The 22138-nt window shown below is 40.8% G+C and overlaps 2 protein-coding genes across 2 annotated transcripts; both read right to left on the reverse strand.

Annotated features, from left to right (window-relative positions):
- Positions 1–94: 94 nt before the first annotated feature.
- On the reverse strand, positions 95–4444 carry ATP5F1E (ATP synthase F1 subunit epsilon). Its single transcript, XM_081948405.1, has 3 exons — positions 4287–4444; positions 1903–2031; positions 95–224 (listed from the first exon to the last, which is right to left on the reverse strand). The coding sequence occupies exons 1-2, from the start codon at positions 4313–4315 to the stop codon at positions 1908–1910; spliced, it is 153 nt and encodes a 50-aa protein (XP_081804531.1). The 5' UTR covers positions 4316–4444; the 3' UTR covers positions 95–224; positions 1903–1907.
- Positions 4445–7803: 3359 nt separating this feature from the next.
- On the reverse strand, positions 7804–19089 carry PRELID3B (PRELI domain containing 3B). The gene is made up of 6 exons (XM_081948404.1): positions 18930–19089; positions 16109–16277; positions 15083–15172; positions 13752–13822; positions 11967–12069; positions 7804–9377 (listed from the first exon to the last, which is right to left on the reverse strand). The coding sequence occupies exons 1-6, from the start codon at positions 18959–18961 to the stop codon at positions 9258–9260; spliced, it is 585 nt and encodes a 194-aa protein (XP_081804530.1). The 5' UTR covers positions 18962–19089; the 3' UTR covers positions 7804–9257.
- Positions 19090–22138: the final 3049 nt, after the last annotated feature.

Consider the following 22138-nt stretch of genomic DNA (forward strand, 5'->3'; position numbering starts at 1 on the left):
ACTGAAAGCAACTTTTTAATAAGCTACAATCCAATAAAACTTAATTCCTTGAAAAGTAATTTCATTATTGCTTGATAAAACACAACCACTAAAATAATTTGCATTAAGTTTCATTTATTGGCATGGTTCATTTATATATATATACATGGTGGTTTCACAAAATGGGAAGCGGCTGTCCATAAGCATACCAACGAGTTGTCATTTTTCCTTTCAGAAAATGGGTTCTGTAAAGACAGGTAAAAATATTCAGTAAGAATTTAAAGCAGCACAGAGTGTGGATTAAAATTGACAGCTTGAAAACTAATATCACCGTACCAGTCCCTCTATTTTTTTAAGTATTATCCAATTAAATTATTCCATTGCATCAATGAGCTGATATGCAAAAGGTTAGAACAGTGATGACGAACCTATGGCACGCGTGACTTCCGGTTCATTCAGAGGGTCGTTTTAAGCGTTCCGAAGGCTTCAGGGACCGTCTGGAAGGTTCCCTGAAGCCTTCAGAGCGCTTAAATCGACCACTTCCGGTTTGCTCAGAGGGTCGTTTTAAGTGTTCCGAAGGCTTCAGGGAAGCCTCCGGACAGTCCCTGAAGCCTCTGAAGGGCCTCCGGGGGGGCGGGGGAGGCTCTTTTCGCCCTCCCCAGGCTCCTATAAAGCCTCTGGAGCCTGGGAAGGGTGAAAAAAGCATGTAAAAAAAAAGGGGGGGTTGCGCATTGTGAACGCATACGCACTGGGGAGGTAGCACATTGCATTATGGGTGCGGCACGCCCACACATGCCCCCCCTGCGCGCCCCCCACTTGTGGCACGCAAGCCAAAAAAGGTTCGCCATCGCTGGGCTAGAACCTAAAATCACTGAAATTGTTTCCACATCTTTGAAACACGCCCATGAATCTGCACCTTTCTTTGTGGTCTTTGCTGTAGCAATTTTGACCACAGAAGTCACTTTAAATGCCCATTGTTTTCTGCACTGGGGAACTACTGCTATAATGAAGCTGAATAAAGAAACAGATCTAGGATGAGGAATTGGGGAAAGCTGTTGGATAAGGCAGAACTGCATACAGCTTCTCTCTATCTTAGCATGCCATCTATTTCGAATGCTGGAATTTCTACTTCAGTTGCATACAGAACAAGAAAAGCACAATCCTCCTAGCCATTGTCGGAGATGGCAAAATCCACTGGAATATCCTAACAGCAGAACCAGTAAAACGGTTTCTACATACAGTTCTGTTCCTTACAACCATATCCACTCAATACTCTCTCTCTCTCTCATATCCATCTATCTGTTGCATTTAGAAACCATCCTTCTCCCTCACAGAGAGTGGAGTACAAATAAAATGTTCAAAACATAAAAAATTGAATATAAAATATAAAATCAAGGCAAGACTAGTTTAAAGTTTAACATTAAAAGTTAAGTAAAAGTTGGGCAGGGGGCGACAGCCTTCAGAATACTACCCAGCCCCACAGTTATGTGCCACTCTGTAAGCACCAAGCCAGATAGCACAGTCAGGCCTATAAATATTTTCAAAAGGATGGGAAAGTGGGAATCTCTCTCATCTCCAGCAGGAATGGGGGCAGAATGTTCCAAAGGACAGGGGCAACAGTAGAGAAGGCTCTCTTCCTATACCCCACCAGTCGGAATTCTTTACCTGCCTGGGTGCAATGTAATGGGACAAAGACAGCTCGCAAGGTTAAATATAGGCAATCCTAAACTATTATACTAATACATTTATTGCTAGAACTTTGAATGGTCTCTTGATTCAGCAAAAAATGATTAGCAATAGTCAATTAAATCACAATTTTTATGGCTGCATAGATAATCAGCATTACATAAGACATGATACAGTTTAATGCTGTAAAATTGTAGCTCTGAGGGAAACAGAAATTTCTAAAACCTCTTTACTTACTTGTGTCATTCCTTTTTGGGTTTTGTAATTTTTACATGACTTCCAGCTGTTTTCTCTGCCTCTGCTTTAAACTGAGGTTTCAGGGCTTCTCTTACTGCTTTTGCACAGATCTGAGAGTAGCGGATGTAGCTGAAAGAAAAATAAATATGGATCAAAAGTGAACAACTGTGGAAAATTAGAAAAGCATCCTGGAACAGTCATTATAAAGACCAGGGCCTCTAATAAAATGGAAGCTGGGCCATAGTGGCTCAGACATTTAGTTTAGTTTACTTTATTGTCATTGCACCTTGTACAACGAAATTAAATGTGACCTTCAGTGTACAATGACAGTTCAGGTTGTGGTTAAGGAATCATGTGCAGTCATTAAGCACAACATCAGGTGGTGGCTGGTTTCCTCATTGACTTGACTTATTGGAAGCTGGCAGTGAAGATCACAAGTGGTGATGATGTGAATGTGGGAAGCTGTAATCATTGTAACTGTGTGCAGGTTGCCAAGTGCTCCAATCATGATCCTGTGACTGTGGGGAGGCTGCGACTGCCACAACTTCAAGGAGCAGCCATAAGTCTTCCTGTTGAGCACTGTTGTAACTTCAAATTTATTCAGAGGCACAATCTGAAGGTGATATTTTAAACTGAAAAGTGGCCATTGACAACTATATGTACTCTAAATGTCAACCCCATTAAAGCCCTCTAAATTGGCGGCCTTCACATCTTCAGATGTTACTGATTATCCTCACAACTGTCTACAGGTAATCATGGGTTATTTTCCATTTTTCATACCCTTGATACAACCTCAGCTTTCTTTTTCTCAGCCTGCCTTGAAAAAGTATTTCGCAAACTAGATGGGCAAAAGATGGAATAAAAATCAATGGCGCCTATTTAAATCACTTAAGATTTGCAAATGATGTTGTTCTCTTCTCACAAGACCCAGAAGAGCTACAAAGACACCTTCTGAAATTGAATGGTGTGTTAAATGTGGTTGGTAGACATTCAACAAGCTAAGCATAATTTTCAAGAACACCCTCCCCCTATTCTTGTAGGGAGAAGTTTTCAATCAGTGCATGCTACCTATTCTACCCTATTCCACTCGAACACTAAGTTCACAATTGATGTAAAAGCTATGATTGGTGCAAAGAGCCATGGAAAGATACATGATGGGCATTACAAAACAAGACAGAAAGACCTGCGCATGGATTAAAGAACAAACGAAAAGTATATGATATCATCAAGAGAGCAAAAGGAATGAAATCGAAATAGCAAGAAGCACTGTTGACAGGGGGACCACATTGCAGCACTGGTCAAAAGAACCCAGCAGAGATTATACTACCTGAGACTTTTCAGGAAACAACTGAATGAAACACTGCTGGAGACCTTCTACTGATACACTATAGAGAGTATTTTAACTTACTGCACCTGTGTTATGCTTTGCCAGTGGCACAGTGGCAGATGAGACGGTGCTCCAGAAGGTTAAAGTCATTACCCAGAGGCTCATTGGTTGCCCTCTCCCTGCTTTGGAAGAGCTCTATAGCTCCCCCTGCCTTAAGAAAGTTTAAAACATTCTTAAAGATCCATCTCATCCTGGGCGCCCTTTTTTGGAACTATTACCATCTGGCAGACGGCAAAGGTAATAAAATCAAGGACAAATAGCCTGAAAAACAGCTTCTATCCCAGAGCAGTAATTATATTGAATCCTAACTATATAGTGTAATAATGCAGTATCAGGGGTTTTCAATACAATTGTATAGAATGTGAAGGATGTGCTTTTGTTTTATTTTTTTATATAGTTTTCTTACATATGACGTACACTGAAGATGGCATTTAATTTCGTTGTACGAGGTGCAATGACAATAAACTAAACTAAACCAAGGCAGTCTAGAATGGATCCCACTTGATTAAAAGCATCCATGAAAGAGAGGCAAAAACAAGATGGATAAATGAGATCAGCAAGTATTGCCGGCCCAATTGGCAAAAGAAAGCTCAGGATCATATGGGTTGGGAACATGAGGAAGAGGTCTTCATCCTGCGGTGGATAGACAACGGCTGAGATGATGATAGCAATAGCACTTATATACCGCTTTACAGTGCTTTACAGCCCTTCCTAAGCGGTTTACAGAGTCAGCCTATTGCTCCCAACAATCTGGGTCCTCATCCTTGAGAGATGACAAATAATCTTCGCTTGGGAATGAGATTTTATTGTTCCCCCCCCCTTCCTTTTCTGCAGTAAAAGGATTTAATTTGCAAGATGGAGAGGAACTAGGGAAGCTTCATCTGAGGCGCCCGAACACCAGCAGACCGGCGGCTTCACAAGACCACCCTGGGGCGGGGTGTGGCATTCTGGGGGTGCAGAGGTCGGGGCTGCCCTCCTCAGCAGCCCACCCACCTACCTGAGGCCAGCTTGCCTCCAGTAAGACATGGCGACGGCTGCTTGCTCGAGGAAATCGCCCGCCGCAAGGTCGTCCAGTCAAATAGCGGAAGGCTGCTTCGCCGGAGTCTAACCCGGAAGCGGTGAAAGACCCGGAAATGAAAACCAAATTGACCAATCAAAACTCACGTCCTATCGATGCCCCGTACGACGAACGGGCTTATTTCCCATCCATCTCGTTCTACTTAGGGGTGGAGTTAATCCGTCGGAGATAACCAATCAAAGCTCGGCCTTCTACGATACAGCTATTATCATTGGTTGTGTGGTTTGATGAGCGTGAAACCTGTCCTGAGTCTGGAGGAATCGCAAGAATGTCACCCACGTGGTGTAACACGCTGCGCCGCATTTTTTGGAGATTCTGAGTAGTCGGGGTGGCGGCTTCGTTTCTTATTGTTGGGGTCGTAATGATTTTTCTTACGTTTTAGATCTTTAATTAATCAAATTAATTAAAATCAAATCAAATTTCTACACCACCCATCTTTATCTGAGTGATGCTGGGCGGTTTAGAAATAAAAAAGCATCCCTCGATGATGTAGAAAACAGAATTAAAAAGCGATTAAAAGCGAAGTTAAAAAGTTTAAGAGGCGGAGGAAGCGCCTTCAACCCACCAATCACCCCCAGGTTTTGCGTACTACTTTAGGAGCCGTATGCTAACTGGCAGAACCAGATCTTGACGCTCTACTAGGAGAGTTGGACCACTAGAGAAGGGAGGGCATCATTAAATGCCCATATATTCTTAAAACACCTTTCGAAAAATGCGAGGTTTTTTTTTTTAGTTTTTCTATCTAGCCTTTATTGCTTTTTAATCAATAATAATAAAAAATAAAATTATTTTTAAAAATAAAGGATGGCGAATGTGTCCTAATATTCCTCCATTCTTCTATTTCTTTCGCAGCACCAGCACTGTGGGGAAATTGGGATGAGATTGTCCTTGGTGCCTGTGGTGGCTTGGTTTGCATGCAGATGTTTCCTTAACCAACTAATGTTAGCCGAAGTGACTGGCCCAGCTACCCAGCCAAACCCAAGATTGGGTTCCATTGTAGTATTTTCCTCACTGATGACAGGAAAATTGGGACTGCATTATGTAACTAATTGTGCAGTGCTGATTCGCACATTTCTCCTGTTTCTGTATGCAAGTAGTCCTCCACTTACAACAGTTCGTTTAGTGACCGTTCAAAGTTACAACGGCATTGAAAATTGACATGATCATTTTTCACACGACCATCGCAGCATCCCCACGGTCATGTGATTTAGATTTGAATGCTTGGTAACTGGTTCATATTTATGATGGTTGCAGTGTCCAGGGACATTCACTTAACAACTGTGTTACAAATTTAACAACTGCAGTGATTCACTTAATAACTGGCAAGAAAAGTCACAATGGGGCAAAACTCGCTCAACAAATTTCTCACTTAGCAACATAAATTTTGGGGTCAATTGTGGTCGTAGGTTGAGGACTATCTCTAATTCTCACTGACCTAAACCGAGGGCCCTCAGCTTGTTTTGATGGAGACCAGTGATCCCTACATTTTTTTTAAAAAAAAAACAACAATCTCCAATCTCCACTGCTTTTCATTTCAGTGGAGCTGCCTTTTTTCCCATGACAATAGAATAATTATATGGGATCCTAGTAGATATATCCATACCTGAACATTCTGTTTGACTTATGAGTGTTTCCCAAACCTGGGTAAATTATCCAAAATTGGGTAAAAGTGTTTTTCCCCCCTTTGGAAAACAGTACAGGAGCCCATTATCCACTCATAATGGGAAAACTGACTTTTTAAAATTGCCATTTAAATAATAAAAGTGTTTTGCCTACATTGTGTAAAAAAAGCTTTCTGATAATTGGTTTTGGATAGTAAAAAAACTTGGGAAGCATTGATTTAGATTGACAAGGTATTCTGTCAAACCTCCTCTCTGTGTAGCAGAAGATACTTCTCCAAAGTTACTGTATCCTCCAGATTTAAGAAAATCATACACTTGTTGAATTATAAAGCTGGATGGAACCAGAAAACCTCTGCAGGATTCAGGAAAATTAAATTAACAAAAAGGCGGGACATCCAGTCACTCCAGATGTAGAAAATGCACAATTATAGGTAAACTGTTCCACTATTGTCCAGATCTTACTGTAAGAATATTTTTACCTATTTAAATAAAATGTAGGTACCTGGAACTCATATTCATTATTTCTGGTGTTAGTTTCTGTGGTAATATTTTCTCTATAGCACACTGATACACCTCTTCCCTCAATTTTCTTCACACTGAAATTAAATTCCTTTTCAAATTCCAAATTAAGAGCCAGTTTGGTTAAGGTGGTCGACTAGAAACTGGGGGACTAGGAGTTTTATAGATAGCTATAGACCTGTAATCTAAGTTGAGACTGAAATTTCTGTCATTCTCTTAGATGAAAGTGCCTTACAGGGATACTGTGATGGTGTAAACAGGAGGGAGCATTATGCATACTGCCCTGGGTTGCACAAAATGAAATTGGTCTATAAATCCAATTAATCAATAGGCCTAGGGATTAGAATGTGCGACTATTAATTTGTTAGAGGTTAGTGTGTTTATGTTGCTTTTAACTATTGTTAATTGCCCAGAGGCATAAACCTGAGATGAGGGACTATATAAACTTAAAGAGTGAATGAGTAAATGAATGAATGCTCAATGCAGAGCCATTAATATAGATTCTCAGAATGTGAGTAGACAGCCAGTTGTGGACCTATCATTTAATGTCCCTAATACTGCCAGTGGATTAGGGGAAAAAATAGAAAAGGGCTGATTGGGAAAAAACAAAAGCAATAGTCATACATACATAATCTATATATATATAAATGGCTCTGTGTATATGTTCCAGCATAACTCTGCAATGCCTCGAGCAATTTCAACCAAACGTGGTACGCAGATTACTTACTCCCTGGAAACAAATGCTGTGGTGGTAAGACATCCCTAACACCCCTCGGGATGTGTCTGTGTGTGTTCCAGCATAACTCCGGAACACCTAGGCCGCTGAAATGAAAAGGACTGAATTATATCTATAGTGACAAGTCACAGTACTTTTGACAGTGATAGTGATAGTGTGCATTTTGGATTCAGGTAGTTAAGATACAGCCTGTTGTGCCTTAAAATGGCTTCTACAGTACAGCAGTGGAGTTGCCATGGTAACGGCTTTGCAGTACTCTACAAGGGGGCTCTACAGGATTGGGATACATACAAACCTGGGCAACGTCAGGTCATCAGCTAGTTCAAAATAAAAAGGACACTGAATATATGTAGAATTTCGGCAAAGAGTGGCCAAGGCTGCTGCTGATTTTCTTAAATGTATTAGGACTTCTGGCCAAGACAGATCTCCCCCCGCCCTTTGGAGTCAGCTTGTTTCTGTTGTCTCAATGAGACCTTCTCCCCATTTACCATGGTCAACCTGAGCTGCTGCCATTCATCACTCAAGGACGAGTATTTGACTTACTGAATTAAAACAGAGATTAGAGTATCAAACATTAACCTTTTTAATAACATTGTCTCTATAAAATGTTTTTGCAGTTTTTAAAAATGAAAAAGACAAAACATAACCCAATAGAAAAATATTTAACATTTAAATGCACCGGTAAATGTTTGTAATCACACCTCACCTCACAGTAGAACCAGTACCTTCTACTGAAATGTTAACTTTTAAAATTAGCTTCAGGTCCATATTATAGTATTTACAGATATTCTTAAGAAATTAATATTCCATGCTAAACACCACAGATGAAAGTATTAAAGGAATCAGAATTCAGAGATTAAGATATGTCTAGAACTCATTAGATCTTGTCATTTATGACAGATACCAGAGTTCTACTACTGTCCTGCTCATCAAATATACTTACATTTTACATTGTACCTGTATTACAGACATAAAAGCTTTTTGAGCTTTCCAGTTTTTGAATTCATATAAATACTCCCCTGTGCAGAAAGGACTATATTTTGATATTGGAAGGGAACTATTCTTTTACTTACGTAATTTAAATGTATTTGTTCTGAAGTACCTAGACTTCTGTAGATAGTAGGTAGGGCAGTATGGATAGGTAGCAAGGAATAAAATAGTGTGTGTGTGTGTGTAAAGAGAAACAACAAAGTACAATTTAAGAGACTTCGGTTGTCCGGAGTACATAAATCATGATTATGCATTTTAAAAGGGAGGAGTGATTTCTATCTATAAATGTAGTTATTAAACAATTTCTGATTCTTAGAAAATGTGGGACCAAAATTATTAAGTTCAACAAGTTGCACTGTTCAACAATTTAACCATCTTACCAAAATAGACGTTGAAAAACTGAAATTGTAAGCACTTTTAGTTCATATCTAATTATATAGCATGCAATTTCTGCCACATTCAGAAGAGTTTTCTGTAAACTCTCTAAATGGTGGAACTTCTGTAAACATGAATGTTAAATATCAAACTTATCAGGTTAGCAAATGGTACCTTTCATGAAAACAGCCTATAAAAAAGCACTTTAGATCCTATTTCAAGTAATAGCATTTGTTCTTCAAAGCCAAATCCTGTAACAATCTGCTCAAAATCTTGTGCCCAGAATATATTCTGCAAACATATGAACTGTCTTGAATGCCTGCATTCCAGTTTAAGGAATGTACAATTCAACAGAAAGCCATGCGTGTTACCTTCATGTACAGATTTATGCTCAGAATATATTCTGCAAACACATGAACTGTCTTGAATGCCTGCATTCCAGTTTAAGGAATGTACAATTCAACAGAAAGCCATGCGTGTTACCTTCATGTACAGATTTAGGCACGTTCTCTCCAAAATTTTAATTTAAAAATCTAAACTACAGATCTATTTTTAAATAGGTATAAGAATAAATATTTCCAGCTTCGAGGAAGCTTGAAAGTGTTCCTTTCCAATTGTCAGGCCTAACAACTTGGTATAGCTTCTATACTATTCATCCACAAAGGATGCCGCTGCCATTGGAGATCTCATATTTCCTCTTGCTGAAGAAGTGAATTCTTCTATTTCAGCATTAAGTTTGCTGATTACCCATTCCAATGCTTCACGTCCCTGTGAAAACACAGATTCTTTATTGAAACAAGTCCAAGTATCTCAGAGATCAAAGTAATTTGCAGAAGTGAGACTGATCATATATATTGGTATTACTTTAACATTTTAAAACCGCTAGGTTAAAGGGTGTAAAGTAGGGGGTCAAACTCAAGGCCCGTGGGGCTGGATTTGGCCCGTGGGGTACTTAAATCTGGTCTGTGGGGCTGCCCTGGAAACAGTGAAGAACTGGCTCGCGGTACTTCTACCAGCAAAAACAGGCTCCAGAACTCCGTTTTCGGATGCCACAGCCTCCTGCAACCCTCTGCCAATGAAAATGGAGCTCAGGAAGGCCACATGCTGGCAGAACGCTTGGGCCTCCACGGGCACCCCAATACAAGTGTCTTTAAGCTGGCCCTGTCTCCCCGCCCCAGGTCAAACACAACCTTGATGCGGCCCTTAATGAGAGTTTGACACCGCTGGTATAAAGTCTCTGTTGAATTCAGAATAAATTGTGATGGGCATTTTTTTAAAAAAAAGTGCTCTGTTTGCTCAGCCTTTTGGAAGCATTTAATATTGTCTATTGACAGCTACCTTTTGTTTTTATCATGATACATTTTAATCATGGTGTGAATACCATGAATACCTTGACTCAGAAGAAAGAAATGAAAGAGTAACACATAGTTATGGAAAAACAGATCAACCCAAAGGAAAAGCTACCCTTTGTAAATTTTAAAGGTGATTGGGAAAACTGACAAAAATAAAAGAAAGATATCACATGTGACTATCTAGCTGTTCAAACTTAATAGAGGTAGCTTAAATATATAATATAATAGGAAGAATCTAAGTTGTGAAAAATTCCATAAGGCCACCAAAGCTTCTCAGGTTCTGTTGCCTCTTATACAGAGTGGGCAAGGAATTTTCCCAGAGAGCCACATGAGAAAGTGGGATTGTGGAGGGCTTCTGCTCCGTCCTCTGCTGCCACTGCCCAATCCATGTTGTAGCCGCCCTGCCTGCACCCACCACTGTGGTCCAGACAGGGACCACTCATGGGTTGGATGTAGCCCACAAGCTGTAAAATGCCCAGGACTGCTCTTACAGTGTAAATATTTGGGTTAAAAATTCAGTAACACACTTTTCAACATCATTCATTTACTAAAATATTATTTAGGAAGTTTATTATATGTCTTGACATTCTGTACGGATGAATCTCTGTTACTTTTGCAAGAATGTTTCTGCCCTGACATTGTTAATTTTGATTGTAATGCTTGAATTAAGAAAAGATCCAGTTTTCTACCTCAACACTTCTTAAGATGATTGGGGTTAAATGTAATTTTTCATAATACTCATGTTATATGCTTATCATCTATATCAGGGGTATCAAACGTGATTTCATTGAGGGCTGCCTCAGGGTTGTGTTTGACCTTGGCGGGCCAGGGTGGGCATGGCCAGCTCAACGTCACTTGTATCGGGGGTGCCTGTGGTGGCCAGAGCACTCTATCAGCGAAAATGGGCTCCCAAGCTCCGTTTCGGCTGAGGTGGCCTGCTGCAACCCTCTGCCAGCGAAAATGGAGCTGGGGAATGCCGCACACAGCCCACCCCCAAGCTCCGTTTTTGCTGGAAGAGGCACTGCGGGCCGTTCCTTCATTTCCAAGGCACTCCTTCCAGCCAGATCCACATTTAACCACATTGATTAAATGGCTAAAAGTGATGTATTATTGAAACAGATTCACAGTAAAAAAAAATATGTTGCAGGATCCAATCTGTGTTGGCCATCAGGATCAGAGGTGTAATCTTCCAAGCTTTCAGACTTGTGCCCATCCTCAGGGAACTTCTCTCTCATTCGAACTTCCGTCTCATCACATTCTGGTAAAGAGACGTTCTCTGAGGATAAGCTCCAGCACGAGTCCAAAAGCTCAAAGATTAAACCTCTGGTCCCGATGACTGACCTAGATTGTCCTGCAAGATTATCCAGAGTCATGTATGTTTACTTTCATTTGAGAAAACATTCTGTGTTAATCCCACAAGTGAATTACTTTTATTTATTTTCCCTACTAACAAATGGAAGAGCAAAGAAATCATTCAGGATATTCTTAAGCTTGAAGCAAGTAATATTCATAAAATATAACACAGCCATTAATAATCTCATATTTTCATTCCATCCCAATTTACCGTATTTTTCAGAGTATAAGACATACCGGAGTGTAAGATGCACCAAGATTTTGAAGAGGCAAATTTAAAAAAAAGTTTTTGCACTCTGCAGACCTCCCCAAAACGGTCTGTTTTTTGTCAAAAAAGGGGCACGCATAGCCTTTAGGAGGTTTGTATAGTGCTCCTGGGGGCTGGGGGGCAAAAATGAGCAAAAACAGCCTGTTTTTGCTCATTTTTGCCTTCCCTAGCCCCCAGGAGCACTCTGGAAGCCTCCTAAAGGCTATGCATGGCCATTTTTGCAAAGGGGGCGGGGTTTCGGGAGGCCAAAAATGGTGTACAGTGTATAAGATACACCCAGAATTTCACCCTCTTTTTTGAAGGAAAAAGGTGCATCTTATACTCCGAAAAATACGGTATCTACTCTTCTCTCATGTCTTGTCAAAATAAGTTGGCAATACATACTTTTTTGGCATTAGAAGAAATTGTGTTTTCCATTACTCCTTCTAAGTAACTGCTGAGACTAACTCCTTTTACACAGATGATTGCTTCTTGAGTCAAAATAGTTCTGTGGGGAAAAAATAACAATAGTTTATCAATTTATTTCTCAAAAAGTAATCAGGAGCTACTTTTGTTTTTCCTATGTGTATAAAGAATTCTACATATTACAACTACCAATCAATTTTCACAGGGATAGAGTGGTCACAGATACCCTAAGCTAGTAGGGAGTGGGCAATCAATAATCTCAGAATTGCTTTAAACCATAAGATGTGGGTATGCATTTCTGTATTTGTGTGGATGGATCTTGGAATTCCTTCTGACAAAGATTACTGAAAAGAGTACTGTTTTCTGCCATAATAATATATAGTACAGGTAGTGCTTGACTTATAACCATTCGTTTAATGACTGTTTGAAGTCACAATGGCACTGAAAAGTGATTTATGACTTTTTCAAACTTACAAGAATCATGGTGGCACAGTGGTTAGAATGCAATATTGCAGGCTAATTCTGCCAACTTCCAGGAGTTTGATTCTGACCAGCTCAAGGTTGACTTGGCCTTCCATCGTTCTGTGGGTGGTAAAATGAGGACCAAGATTGTTGGAGGCAATGTGTTGACTGTAAACCGTTGAGAGGGCTGTAAAGCACTATGAAGCAGTATATAAGTCTAAGTGCTATTGCTACAACCATTGCAACATCCACATGGTCATGTAATCAAAATTCAGGTGCAACTTACGATGGTTGCAGTATTCTGGGGTCATGTGACCTCCTGTTGCGATCTTTTGAAAAGCAATCAATAGGGAAGCAAGATTTACTTAATAACCGCGATACTAACTTAACAGGTGCAATGAATCACTTAACAACTGTGGAAAAGTTGTAAAATTGGGCAAAACGCACTTAACAACTGAAAGGGTGGGCTTAACTGTGGTCTTAAGTCAACTATATGTCTGGATTTGTCTCAATATATATGCTAGGCATGCCACAATTGGAAAAGAAAGGGAAATACCAAGCGATCCTCCAAACGCATCCTTGCTTATTTTGAATTCTGGAAATGTGTCTGACCCAATCTGCACAAATGTTAAATGTGGCCTCAGTCACAAAATATCCAGCCCAACAGAAGCATACAACCTAAGTCTCAGGATCGTAGATAAATCCTCAAAGCATTATTTAGGTTCATGGGGCCCTCAAAATGAACTAAATGTATAGTTTTTAATACGACCATAAAAGAAAAAAAATTAAACATATGGAAATTAATCATAATTAACCATATTTAAGTAGAATGTTATATATAGTTGGGCTGGGATGGTTGCAGCTTTGCACCAGCCGGTAGCACACCCCCAGCTAATGCATGGCCTGCCAGGATCTCCCTCACCCTCTGATGATCCGTCTACTCTGCTTAGTGAACAAAGCAGTCAAGTGGATGCCTTGACTTATGATCAAAATTCTGGTCCCAACTGTAGTTGTAAGTCAAGGACTATTTGTATCAGTGAAAATCATATTTGGGGGCAAAATTCCTTTCCAGTATTCACAAATATCATATAGGTTATTACTGTTGTAAAGTGGCATTTCACATTTGTTTAAGTTTGAATTAAATTCCACATATTATATCTGTTGAATTTAGTTTTTTATTATTTTTTATTATTGGCCCAAGTATGTTGAGCAGTATTTTGATTATTTTTAAACAATCTACTGTGATTTGCTAAATATTTCATACAATAAAATAGAGTAAAATTCTGAAAATACATTACTTACTTTTCAGGCTCTTGAGGATGTGGCTTATAAATTAGTCTCTCATCTACTGACACCAGATTGGTAAATGAAATCTACAAGAAATGTAATGTAAGCTTCAGCATTAAAAAATTCAGTGAACACAATTAAGTTGTGAGAGCACAATAAGCATAGATTACACTGGCTTCATCAGATACAGATTTCATTGTACTTTCTCATAAGACCACATGATACACAAATGCATTATGATCTATAGCTATAGAAAATAAAGTAATCCATTTAACTTGGGAGGATACCATTTTAGAAAAGACGGTCAATTTTATAAAATACAAAACAGATGCTTCCTGAGAAAAATCTGAAATTCTAAGGCTTTTAGAAGGAGAAGCACACAGTATCTTTCTAGTATTCTGCCACCTCTGAAGAGATACTTGGAAGTACGACATACAGGAATTACCGTATATACTTGAGTATAAGCCGACTCGAGTATAAGCCGAGACCCCTAATTTTACCCCAAAAAACTGGAAAAAGTTATTGACTCGAGTATAAGCCGAGGCTGGGAAATGCAGCAGCTCACGGTAAATTTCAAAAGTAAAAATACAGGTAGATAACAATAAAATTGCTAAAAGTGTGTGTGTGTGTGTGAGTGAGACAGACAGACAGAGGAACAGAGAGAGGGAGAGAGAGAGGGAATCAGAGAGAGACTGACAGAGACGAATCAGAGACGTACTTTTAACTACCTGGCAGCGGCGTTTTGCCTTGGGGGGCTCCTCAGAACATCCCAAGACTTCGGAGGGAAGTTTACAGCCCTCCCTCGGAACGCTTCGGAGGGAAGCTTCTGCAAAGGCGAGTGACAACAAGTCTCCCAGGCTTTAATTTGCCGAGCTGTGCGCACGCGCCTGTTTTCCACGGCGTGGAGCAGCGGCGAGATTCTGCGCGGCAAGCGATGATTCCAGGGGCCATCCGGGAAGATGAGGAACGCGAGAGGAGACCCTGCCCCCCCACTGATGGCCCCCAGAATCATCGCTCGCCGCGCAGAATCTCGCCGCTGCTCCACGCCGTGGAAAACAGGCGCGCGCGTACAGCTCGGCAAATTACAGCCTGGGAGATTTGCCACTCGCCGGGGTTATGCAGAAGCTTCCCTCCGAAGCCCGAGAGGAGGGAGGGAAGCGGGCGCCCGGCACACAGAAGAGCCGCATTAAAATGTTTAAAGAGCCACATTTTTTTTTTTTGGTTCACTGGAGTATAAGCCGAAGTGGATTTTTCAGCCCAAAAAGTGGGCTGAAAAATTCGGCTTATATTCAAGTATATACGGTAAGTCTACTAGAAATGTTTAAGTTCATCTGTGTAATACTTACATTAATAGACTTGAGCTCCATTATTTTCTCAACTGGGTCAACTACAGAGTGCTCTTGAACATAGGTTCTCATTCTACAAGCACCAATAAGCTAGAAGATAAATATAGCATTAGCTGCATTGTGACATAAGCATAGCAACAAAAACTGAATTACATTATGCTCTTTCAGGGGCATGAAATAAAAGAAGAAACAATCCAGAATTTTTGCACCGAGTTCACCTTCTATAAAGGTTGTTTTAAAATATAAATTGGATTTTCCTGCTTCTCTACCCTGACTTAATTGAACCTCTTTCAAGCCAAGTATGTGAATCAAACCCTTAATACTTGTACAAAATTCAATCATCTATTTACAACTATGATATGCTCTAGATATGTATGTACCCACAATGGAAGAATTTCTGAAAGGAAGATTCAATGGGTCGTGAGTTGTCTAGTATAGATATAAATGCATAAAAAATATAAAATAAAAAATATCTACAAACTAACATTTCTTTCTCAATTTATAAAACTTTTCTGCATTTAAATTGACATTTGTATAAAAACTGTCCTTATATTTAGTGTGTTGCTAAAATTGAAATTACTTGACCAACTAATTTTCATGCCATCCGAAACAGAATAAGGGATGTTATCTGAGGGAAAAAAGAAACAATAAAACAATTCAACTTGCTGTAACATGCGGTTGTTTATGATGTAACAGGCATAATGGATTCATTCATCAGCTATAAGGAGCTGTTGCACAATCCAATGCACTAGTCACCTTTATTATAAAAAAAAACCTAAATGAATATGCAATAGTAACTTTCTGTGAGAATTTGGCCTATTCAAATTCTGAACACCACTCAGTTATGGAAATATCTACCTTTTGTGGATATTTCCATAACCTATCTTAAATAACAGAAATTCTAAAGAAAATGTAATGCAATATGCTACAATTGTGGACTATATGTTATATTTTGTAAAACCAAAGTCACATGACATACATTCAAAGAATATTGTTGAAAGCCCTAATTCTTGGTATGGCACTTACTGATTTTACAATGGATGGCATTCCCCATTCTGTACTCAGCAGCCGGTGGCTATGTAATTTTCCATTAGTATCTACATGCCGGTCCAAAACATCAACTCCAACTACGCTGGTATTCATGGGATTGGGGTATTTCTGCATAGCAGCTGTAGTAACAGTCTTCCATGGGTGACTATAAAGCAAACACAAAAACACAAGGATGGCAACTTTTCATTAGGCTACATGATGCATGGATGGGCAACCAGCGACTAGTATGTTTTGGGTTCCTCATTGGTCAATTTTTAAAAAAACAATCAACCCTCCCCAGGATAGTCTGCCAACAAGCTGTAGACTGTTGTGGGCTGTATCAGGAGTTTGTTTGCCCTTGGGGGAGCCAGGGTGGGCATGGCCTGGTTGTCGTGGCCGACTGGATGGGTGTGGCCAGGCCCAGGGCAGCAGGGGCCGGTCCCTCACCATCTCCGGGACAGCCCCGTGGGCCAATTCTGCAGCCTAGCTCAGGCCATGTGTTTTGACACGTCTGCTGTAGATTATGGACTAAGAGAGTGACAGATCTAAAGTACCGTGTCCAATTTGTGGGCCATGTGCAGCCCTGGGGAGCTAGTAATGCAGCCCCACAAGATAATGAAACATATTAAAAATAAAGGTTTCTTATTCACATACATTAACTATATGTTTTATAAGCAGCCTAAAACAATTCTTCTTTATTCAGTGTGGCCCAGGATCGCCAAAAAATTGGACAACCGTGATCTCAAGGTACATGTTTTCCAGATATACACGAGGTTCGCCAAAATTTGAACAATTCCCAACCTACTGGTATTTTAAAGGGCCTTAAAGACCTAGCTTTTTCCCCAGGGGTTGACAGATGCTCCTTTCTTCTTGTTCCTTTCTGGGCTTTTTTTCTTTGCCATTATTGTTCTTTTGTCTTATGCCATTTTTATGAGGGGTTTTGTAATTTTTGTTTTTAAATGTTTTTAACAATTGTAAATGCCCAAGGGTTGCTGGTAAATTTAACAATATAATTTCTGGAAAAGGTACGGGGAAGAGTAAAACATTAAGCATTAATGTTTAATCTTAAGAAAAGACTTTGGGAAAACGACAGCTCTTTTCAAATACCTGAAGGGTTCCACAGTTAAGGACTGTCCTTTACTACTCCAGATAGCTGGCCAGGGAATGAAGATCTTAACAGTGGAAGAAAGTTTTTGGTTGAAAGTTTAGAAAAAGCTGCATAAGAACAATTTGACACCTGCTGAGGATGGCAGGTTATGCTCAAGCAGAGCCATTTGCCAAGATGCTTTAATTTGGATTCTAGCACTGGCAAGGGGTTAGTTTTAGCATGGCCTAAAGGAATTCTTTCAAACCTTTACACCTACCTACACACACACAAGACACAAAAGGTAATACTGTAATTTCCCAGGATAAGTGCTTTGTCACAATCACGCTGTAAACAAACACACAATTGAAACCTAAATCCTGGCTTTGTACTATATAATTCCTGCTTCTGAAAAACAGCCAAGCTCATCTCTTCTGCTTTTGCTCCTTTCCTTCCCCCCCTCCCTTTACCAATCACAGCATTTATAATCAAGCATACTGTTCCTTTTACCATTTGTCCTTAAGGCCAGGACAGGGGGAAAGAAAGAGAAACTACAGATAGTCCTTACCACAGTTCATTTAGTGATTGTTCAAAGTTACAATGGCACTGAAAAAGTGCCTTATGACCAGTGGTGGGAGTCATTTTTTTTTTACTACTGGTTCTGTGGGCATGGCTTGGCGGGCGTGGCAGGGGAAGGATACTGTAAAATCTCCATTTCCTCCCTTTCACCTGAGACTCGGGAGACAGAGGATAGGGATGGGGCCAGTCAGAGGTGGTATTTACCGGTTCTCTGAACTACTCAAAATTTCTGCTATCCGTTCTCCAGAACTGGTCAGAACCTGTTGAATATCTCTGCTTATGACCATTTTTTTACACTTACAACCACTGCAGCAACCCCACAGTCACGTGATCCAAATTCGGATGCTTGGCTCATATTTATGACTGTTGCAGTGTTCCAAAGATCATGTGATCCCCTTTGGCAGTCCTTCTGACAAAGTAATGGGGGGGGGGGAAGAACCCAGGTTCACTTAACCCGTGTTACTCACTTAGCAACGACCGTGATTCACTTCAACCCCTGCAGCAAGGAAGGTCATAAAGTGGGGCAAAAATTCGCTTAACCAAGAGTAACAGAATCGCTTATATAGCTTAGCCAACAGAAATGTTGGGCTCAGAAATTGCGGCCATAAGTCGAGGACTACCTTGCACTGCTCTCTCCAAAAGGAGCAACCTTTGGGAAAGAGACGCAGGGAAGGTTTTGCTCAGGCGGGGCGGGGGGGGGTGTTGCCCTTCCCGGCCTCCCCAAAGACAGGTGCGGTGTTTCCCCTCCCCCCCTTTCTTCGAAATCCCCAAGGGGAGACCTCGAGAAAGAAAAGGAGCCGAGAGCTGCACGGCTCCAAGCCAATGCAGGTGGCATTTGATACCCGCGAACCCCCGTCACTCGGCCTGGGAGGATGATGGGCCTTGTAGTCTCTCGGCCTGGAGGAGTTGGGGCGCCCGCACTTTCTCCGCCAAGGTCAGCCCTGGAGGATTTTCCCGCGCCGAGAGACACATGGATGAATGATTGGGCTGCCGAGGCTGACGGCCGCAGGAGACGGAGGAGGCTCGTCCCGGGGGTCGAAGGACCGTCGGAGCCTTCCCCTTTCCCCCGCCGGGAGGGAATGGGAGCCTCCGTTACCCTGGTGACGGTCCTCCCCCTCCAGCAACCGCCGCTCCTCAGAGGCCTCGTCCACTCACTCGAAGGTGTGCTCCGAGGTCCAGATCTTCATCGTGGCGATGCTTCCTCCCAACCCTCTGGGAAGACGCCGCCTTCGCCAGCCCGCCGACACCGACTAGGAACTCGCGGCGAGGAAGCGTCGCCGAAGAAGCCGGGCCAGGCGGAAACCCAAAGGCGCCTGCGCGGTTGGCGCGAGGAGCGGCCGCAAGAGAGTGGGTGGGGCCAAAGGCTCAGGGAGCTCTCGGATAGGGCGGCTGGCTATTGAGGGCCGGTGACGTCAGAACTGAAATCAACATTTTTCTTTTTTTTCTTTTCACCCGGCCCTCTGGGGAGGGGCGCCCGGCTGTGCCTGCGCGAAAAGATAACAGTCTTGGCTTATGCTTTGGGAGAGCCTCCTGGGGTTGTGGGGAGAGAAGATGCGCAGCGTCCTTTCCTCCCCGTCTATAGAGATTCTCAGTCGTCCAGTTCATGGTTATCCCAAAGGTGCTTTTTTCAAGAGGCAACTGGACTTTCTGTTTTTTCTTTGAAGACGCTGTCAGAGCTGAAGAAGCTTCTTGGATGAGAAGCGAAACGTCTTCAAAGAAAAATCAGAAAGTCCAGTTGCCTCTTGAAAAAAAAACGCCTTTGGGACTTCCTCCCCATCGGTTCCATTAATACATCTCCATCATTTGTGGCCTTGAAAGCCTCGGTGAGGTGACAAGAAACATACATACTTTATATTGCATCTCAAGTACAGGTTAAATAATTGTAGAAGACGACTGTTTCAGCAGCCCAAAATAAAAATGCCACAACCATTCGTTTAGTGACTGGAGTTATGATGGAACCGGAGGAAAAAAAGACTTATGATCGTTTTTCACATTTGGGACTATTGCTGTATCTCCATGGTCATCAAAATTCAGACACACTTGGTAATGTTCATATTTATTACCGTTGCAGTGTCCTGGGCTTGTCTGATCACTTTTGCAAGTTTCTGACAACGCCAATGGGAAAACCAGATTCACTTAATCTTGTTACTAACTTAACAACTGCAGTGATTTGCATAACAGTAGCAAGATAGATCCTAAAATGGGGCAACACTCACTTAATTCTCATTTAACAACATAAATGATGGGTTCGATAGTGGTCATAAGTTGACAACTACCTGTATTGATAGAAGAGAATATTTGTAGCTTAGGGTTGATGATGTTGCCTAGTTTGGTAATGAAACGTCTGCAAGAAAACCAAGCTCAGAGAGCAGCAAGTACCTCACAAAATGCCATATACTAAAATCAATCAGACACAATAATGCTGTGATATACATGAATTAAAGGCAAATAAATAGTTTGGAATCCCAAGGCGGCTTTTTTTAACTTGCAGGTTGGATGGGATTTGGCTTTGTTTTTAAAAGGTTATCCTGAACATGCAACCTAGAGCAAAGCTGTAAAACTCTTCAGATTTTCCCAACTTGGGTGCATCTGTTGCCTCAAAACTCACAAACTTTGACTTTGGCTTGTATAAATATGGTCCCTGAATTAGAGAGACACTTTTACCTTTGCAAAAGGGCTTTTTTTACTCACCTGAAAATATGAATTGCCAATTAATTTGGGCAAAGCAAAAAGCATTTATTAGGGTAGAAGGCAGTGAAGACTTCTCAAAGGATACAGAAACAAATGATACGTACCTTTGGTACATGTGATAATCAGAAAGCAAAGATTCAGATAATAAAAACACACTGATTATATTTGAAGCTTGAACAATAGAAAACATTGGTTCTAGATAACATTCCACAAGTGGCAAATTCACAAGTTACATTACTCTTTTCTAGCTGGGTATGCATGGTTCTTAAAACTTGCAAGTATATTCAAGGACTTTCAGAATATGGTCTCTGTTGTTTAGTGCTAAAAAAACAAGTTCTTGCATATTAAAAAGAAATGGCTAAGAAGGAAAAAAATGTTTCACTTAAATTAGTAAAGAGGTCCAGATTGCCATGTTAAAAATGCTAATAATAAAGGCTAAAATTCCAGGAAAGTTCTTCAGGTTTTCCAAATTAGGTGCATCCCAACTGGGTTGGCTGTAACTCCCTTAATAATCTCAGTCAGATTGTGGCATTGGAAAGGACACAAGGATTTAGTTCAGCTTTCTGCTTTTTGAGCTACGTTGCTTGCTGCTTTGCTTCCTGGTCCAATTCAAGGTGCTGGCCAGGAATTTCAGGCTTCATGACTCCATTAACATTTTTAAAAGTGATATTATCTAGTACATCTGCTAGATGTATTTTGGCAAGTCCCGGTGTTGTCTCAAAACTCAGGCACCTGGTTTATGGAACATTCTTCCCCTACTCAAAGTTATGTGATCTCTGCTAATGTTCTGGAAATCCTCAAGACCTGGTAATATCATCATGCCTAGGGGTCCCAGGAAACTGGACATACATTCAGATGACTGCATTCCTGAGGTGGATATACTCTCTCTCTCCATGCCTGAGGCTGATATATTTTCATTTTAATAATATTTAATTTTTAGCATTGATTTTTAATATATTTGTGATCATTTTTATACATACATTGTACACACATTTATATACACATTATATGCATGCATTGATACGCATGTTTTATATTTTTGTTGTAGCAGGCTAATGGCTTTAGGGATGATTAGAGATGAGGAATGTTTCTGGAGGAATTGCCCAGAGGAATTGGGTTTCCTCTGAATGTTTTGATTTATAGAGCACCATTCCTCAGAGAGTTCTCATAGCGAAATTGGGCCGCAAAAGCATTCTTTTCAATTAAGCTTGCTTTTTTTTCCTGACCCAAGGTATCACTTGAGCCTTGTAAATTGGGGAAATGGGGCTGCGTCTTGGCATAATGACAGAATATCTCTGCTGCCTCAAGGCAGTAGCAATCCCAAAGAAATATAGACCTTGTGCATGCTGGAATCATGTGAACAAATTTCAAGGCTGAGTAATGAAACAGAATATCCAAAGACAGCAGAATATTTTTCTCACCTAGGAGGAAGGTATTTTTTTCATTGTGAGCAATACTAAGGAGTTGCTACAATCACTATTCAGAAACATGTGCTCACCTTGCTTCTTAAAGGAAACACAATCTGACTAAAGCAGACTAATGCAATTGCATCCGAGGAAACTAAAGATTCAAAATCTAAATTTTGCTGTTAAGTCACATTTCTTATGTGCCATGAGATGTTCTAAGGTGGCTCAGTGGCTAAGACACTGAGCTTGTCGATGAGAAAGGTCGAC

This window comes from Natrix helvetica (assembly GCF_964273705.1).
Source record: "Natrix helvetica genome assembly, chromosome: 3".
In the NCBI taxonomy this organism is placed as follows: Eukaryota; Metazoa; Chordata; class Lepidosauria; order Squamata; family Natricidae; genus Natrix; species Natrix helvetica.

What these genes read in the sequence shown, in the direction of transcription:
- ATP5F1E (XM_081948405.1), bottom strand. Translation starts at nt 4,315, where the DNA reads ATGTCTTACTGGAGGCAAGCTGGCCTCAG. An exon ending in TGGAGGCAAGCTGGCCTCAG is followed by an intron (nt 2,032 to 4,286) that starts GTAGGTGGGTGG and finishes TTTTTCTTTCAG; the next exon opens with CTACATCCGCTACTCTCAGA.
- PRELID3B (XM_081948404.1), bottom strand. Translation starts at nt 18,961, where the DNA reads ATGAAGATCTGGACCTCGGAGCACACCTTCGA. An exon ending in TGCCATCCATTGTAAAATCA is followed by an intron (nt 15,173 to 16,108) that starts GTAAGTGCCATA and finishes TTTATCTTCTAG; the next exon opens with CTTATTGGTGCTTGTAGAAT. An exon ending in CATCCTCAAGAGCCTGAAAA is followed by an intron (nt 12,070 to 13,751) that starts GTAAGTAATGTA and finishes TTTTCCCCACAG; the next exon opens with AACTATTTTGACTCAAGAAG.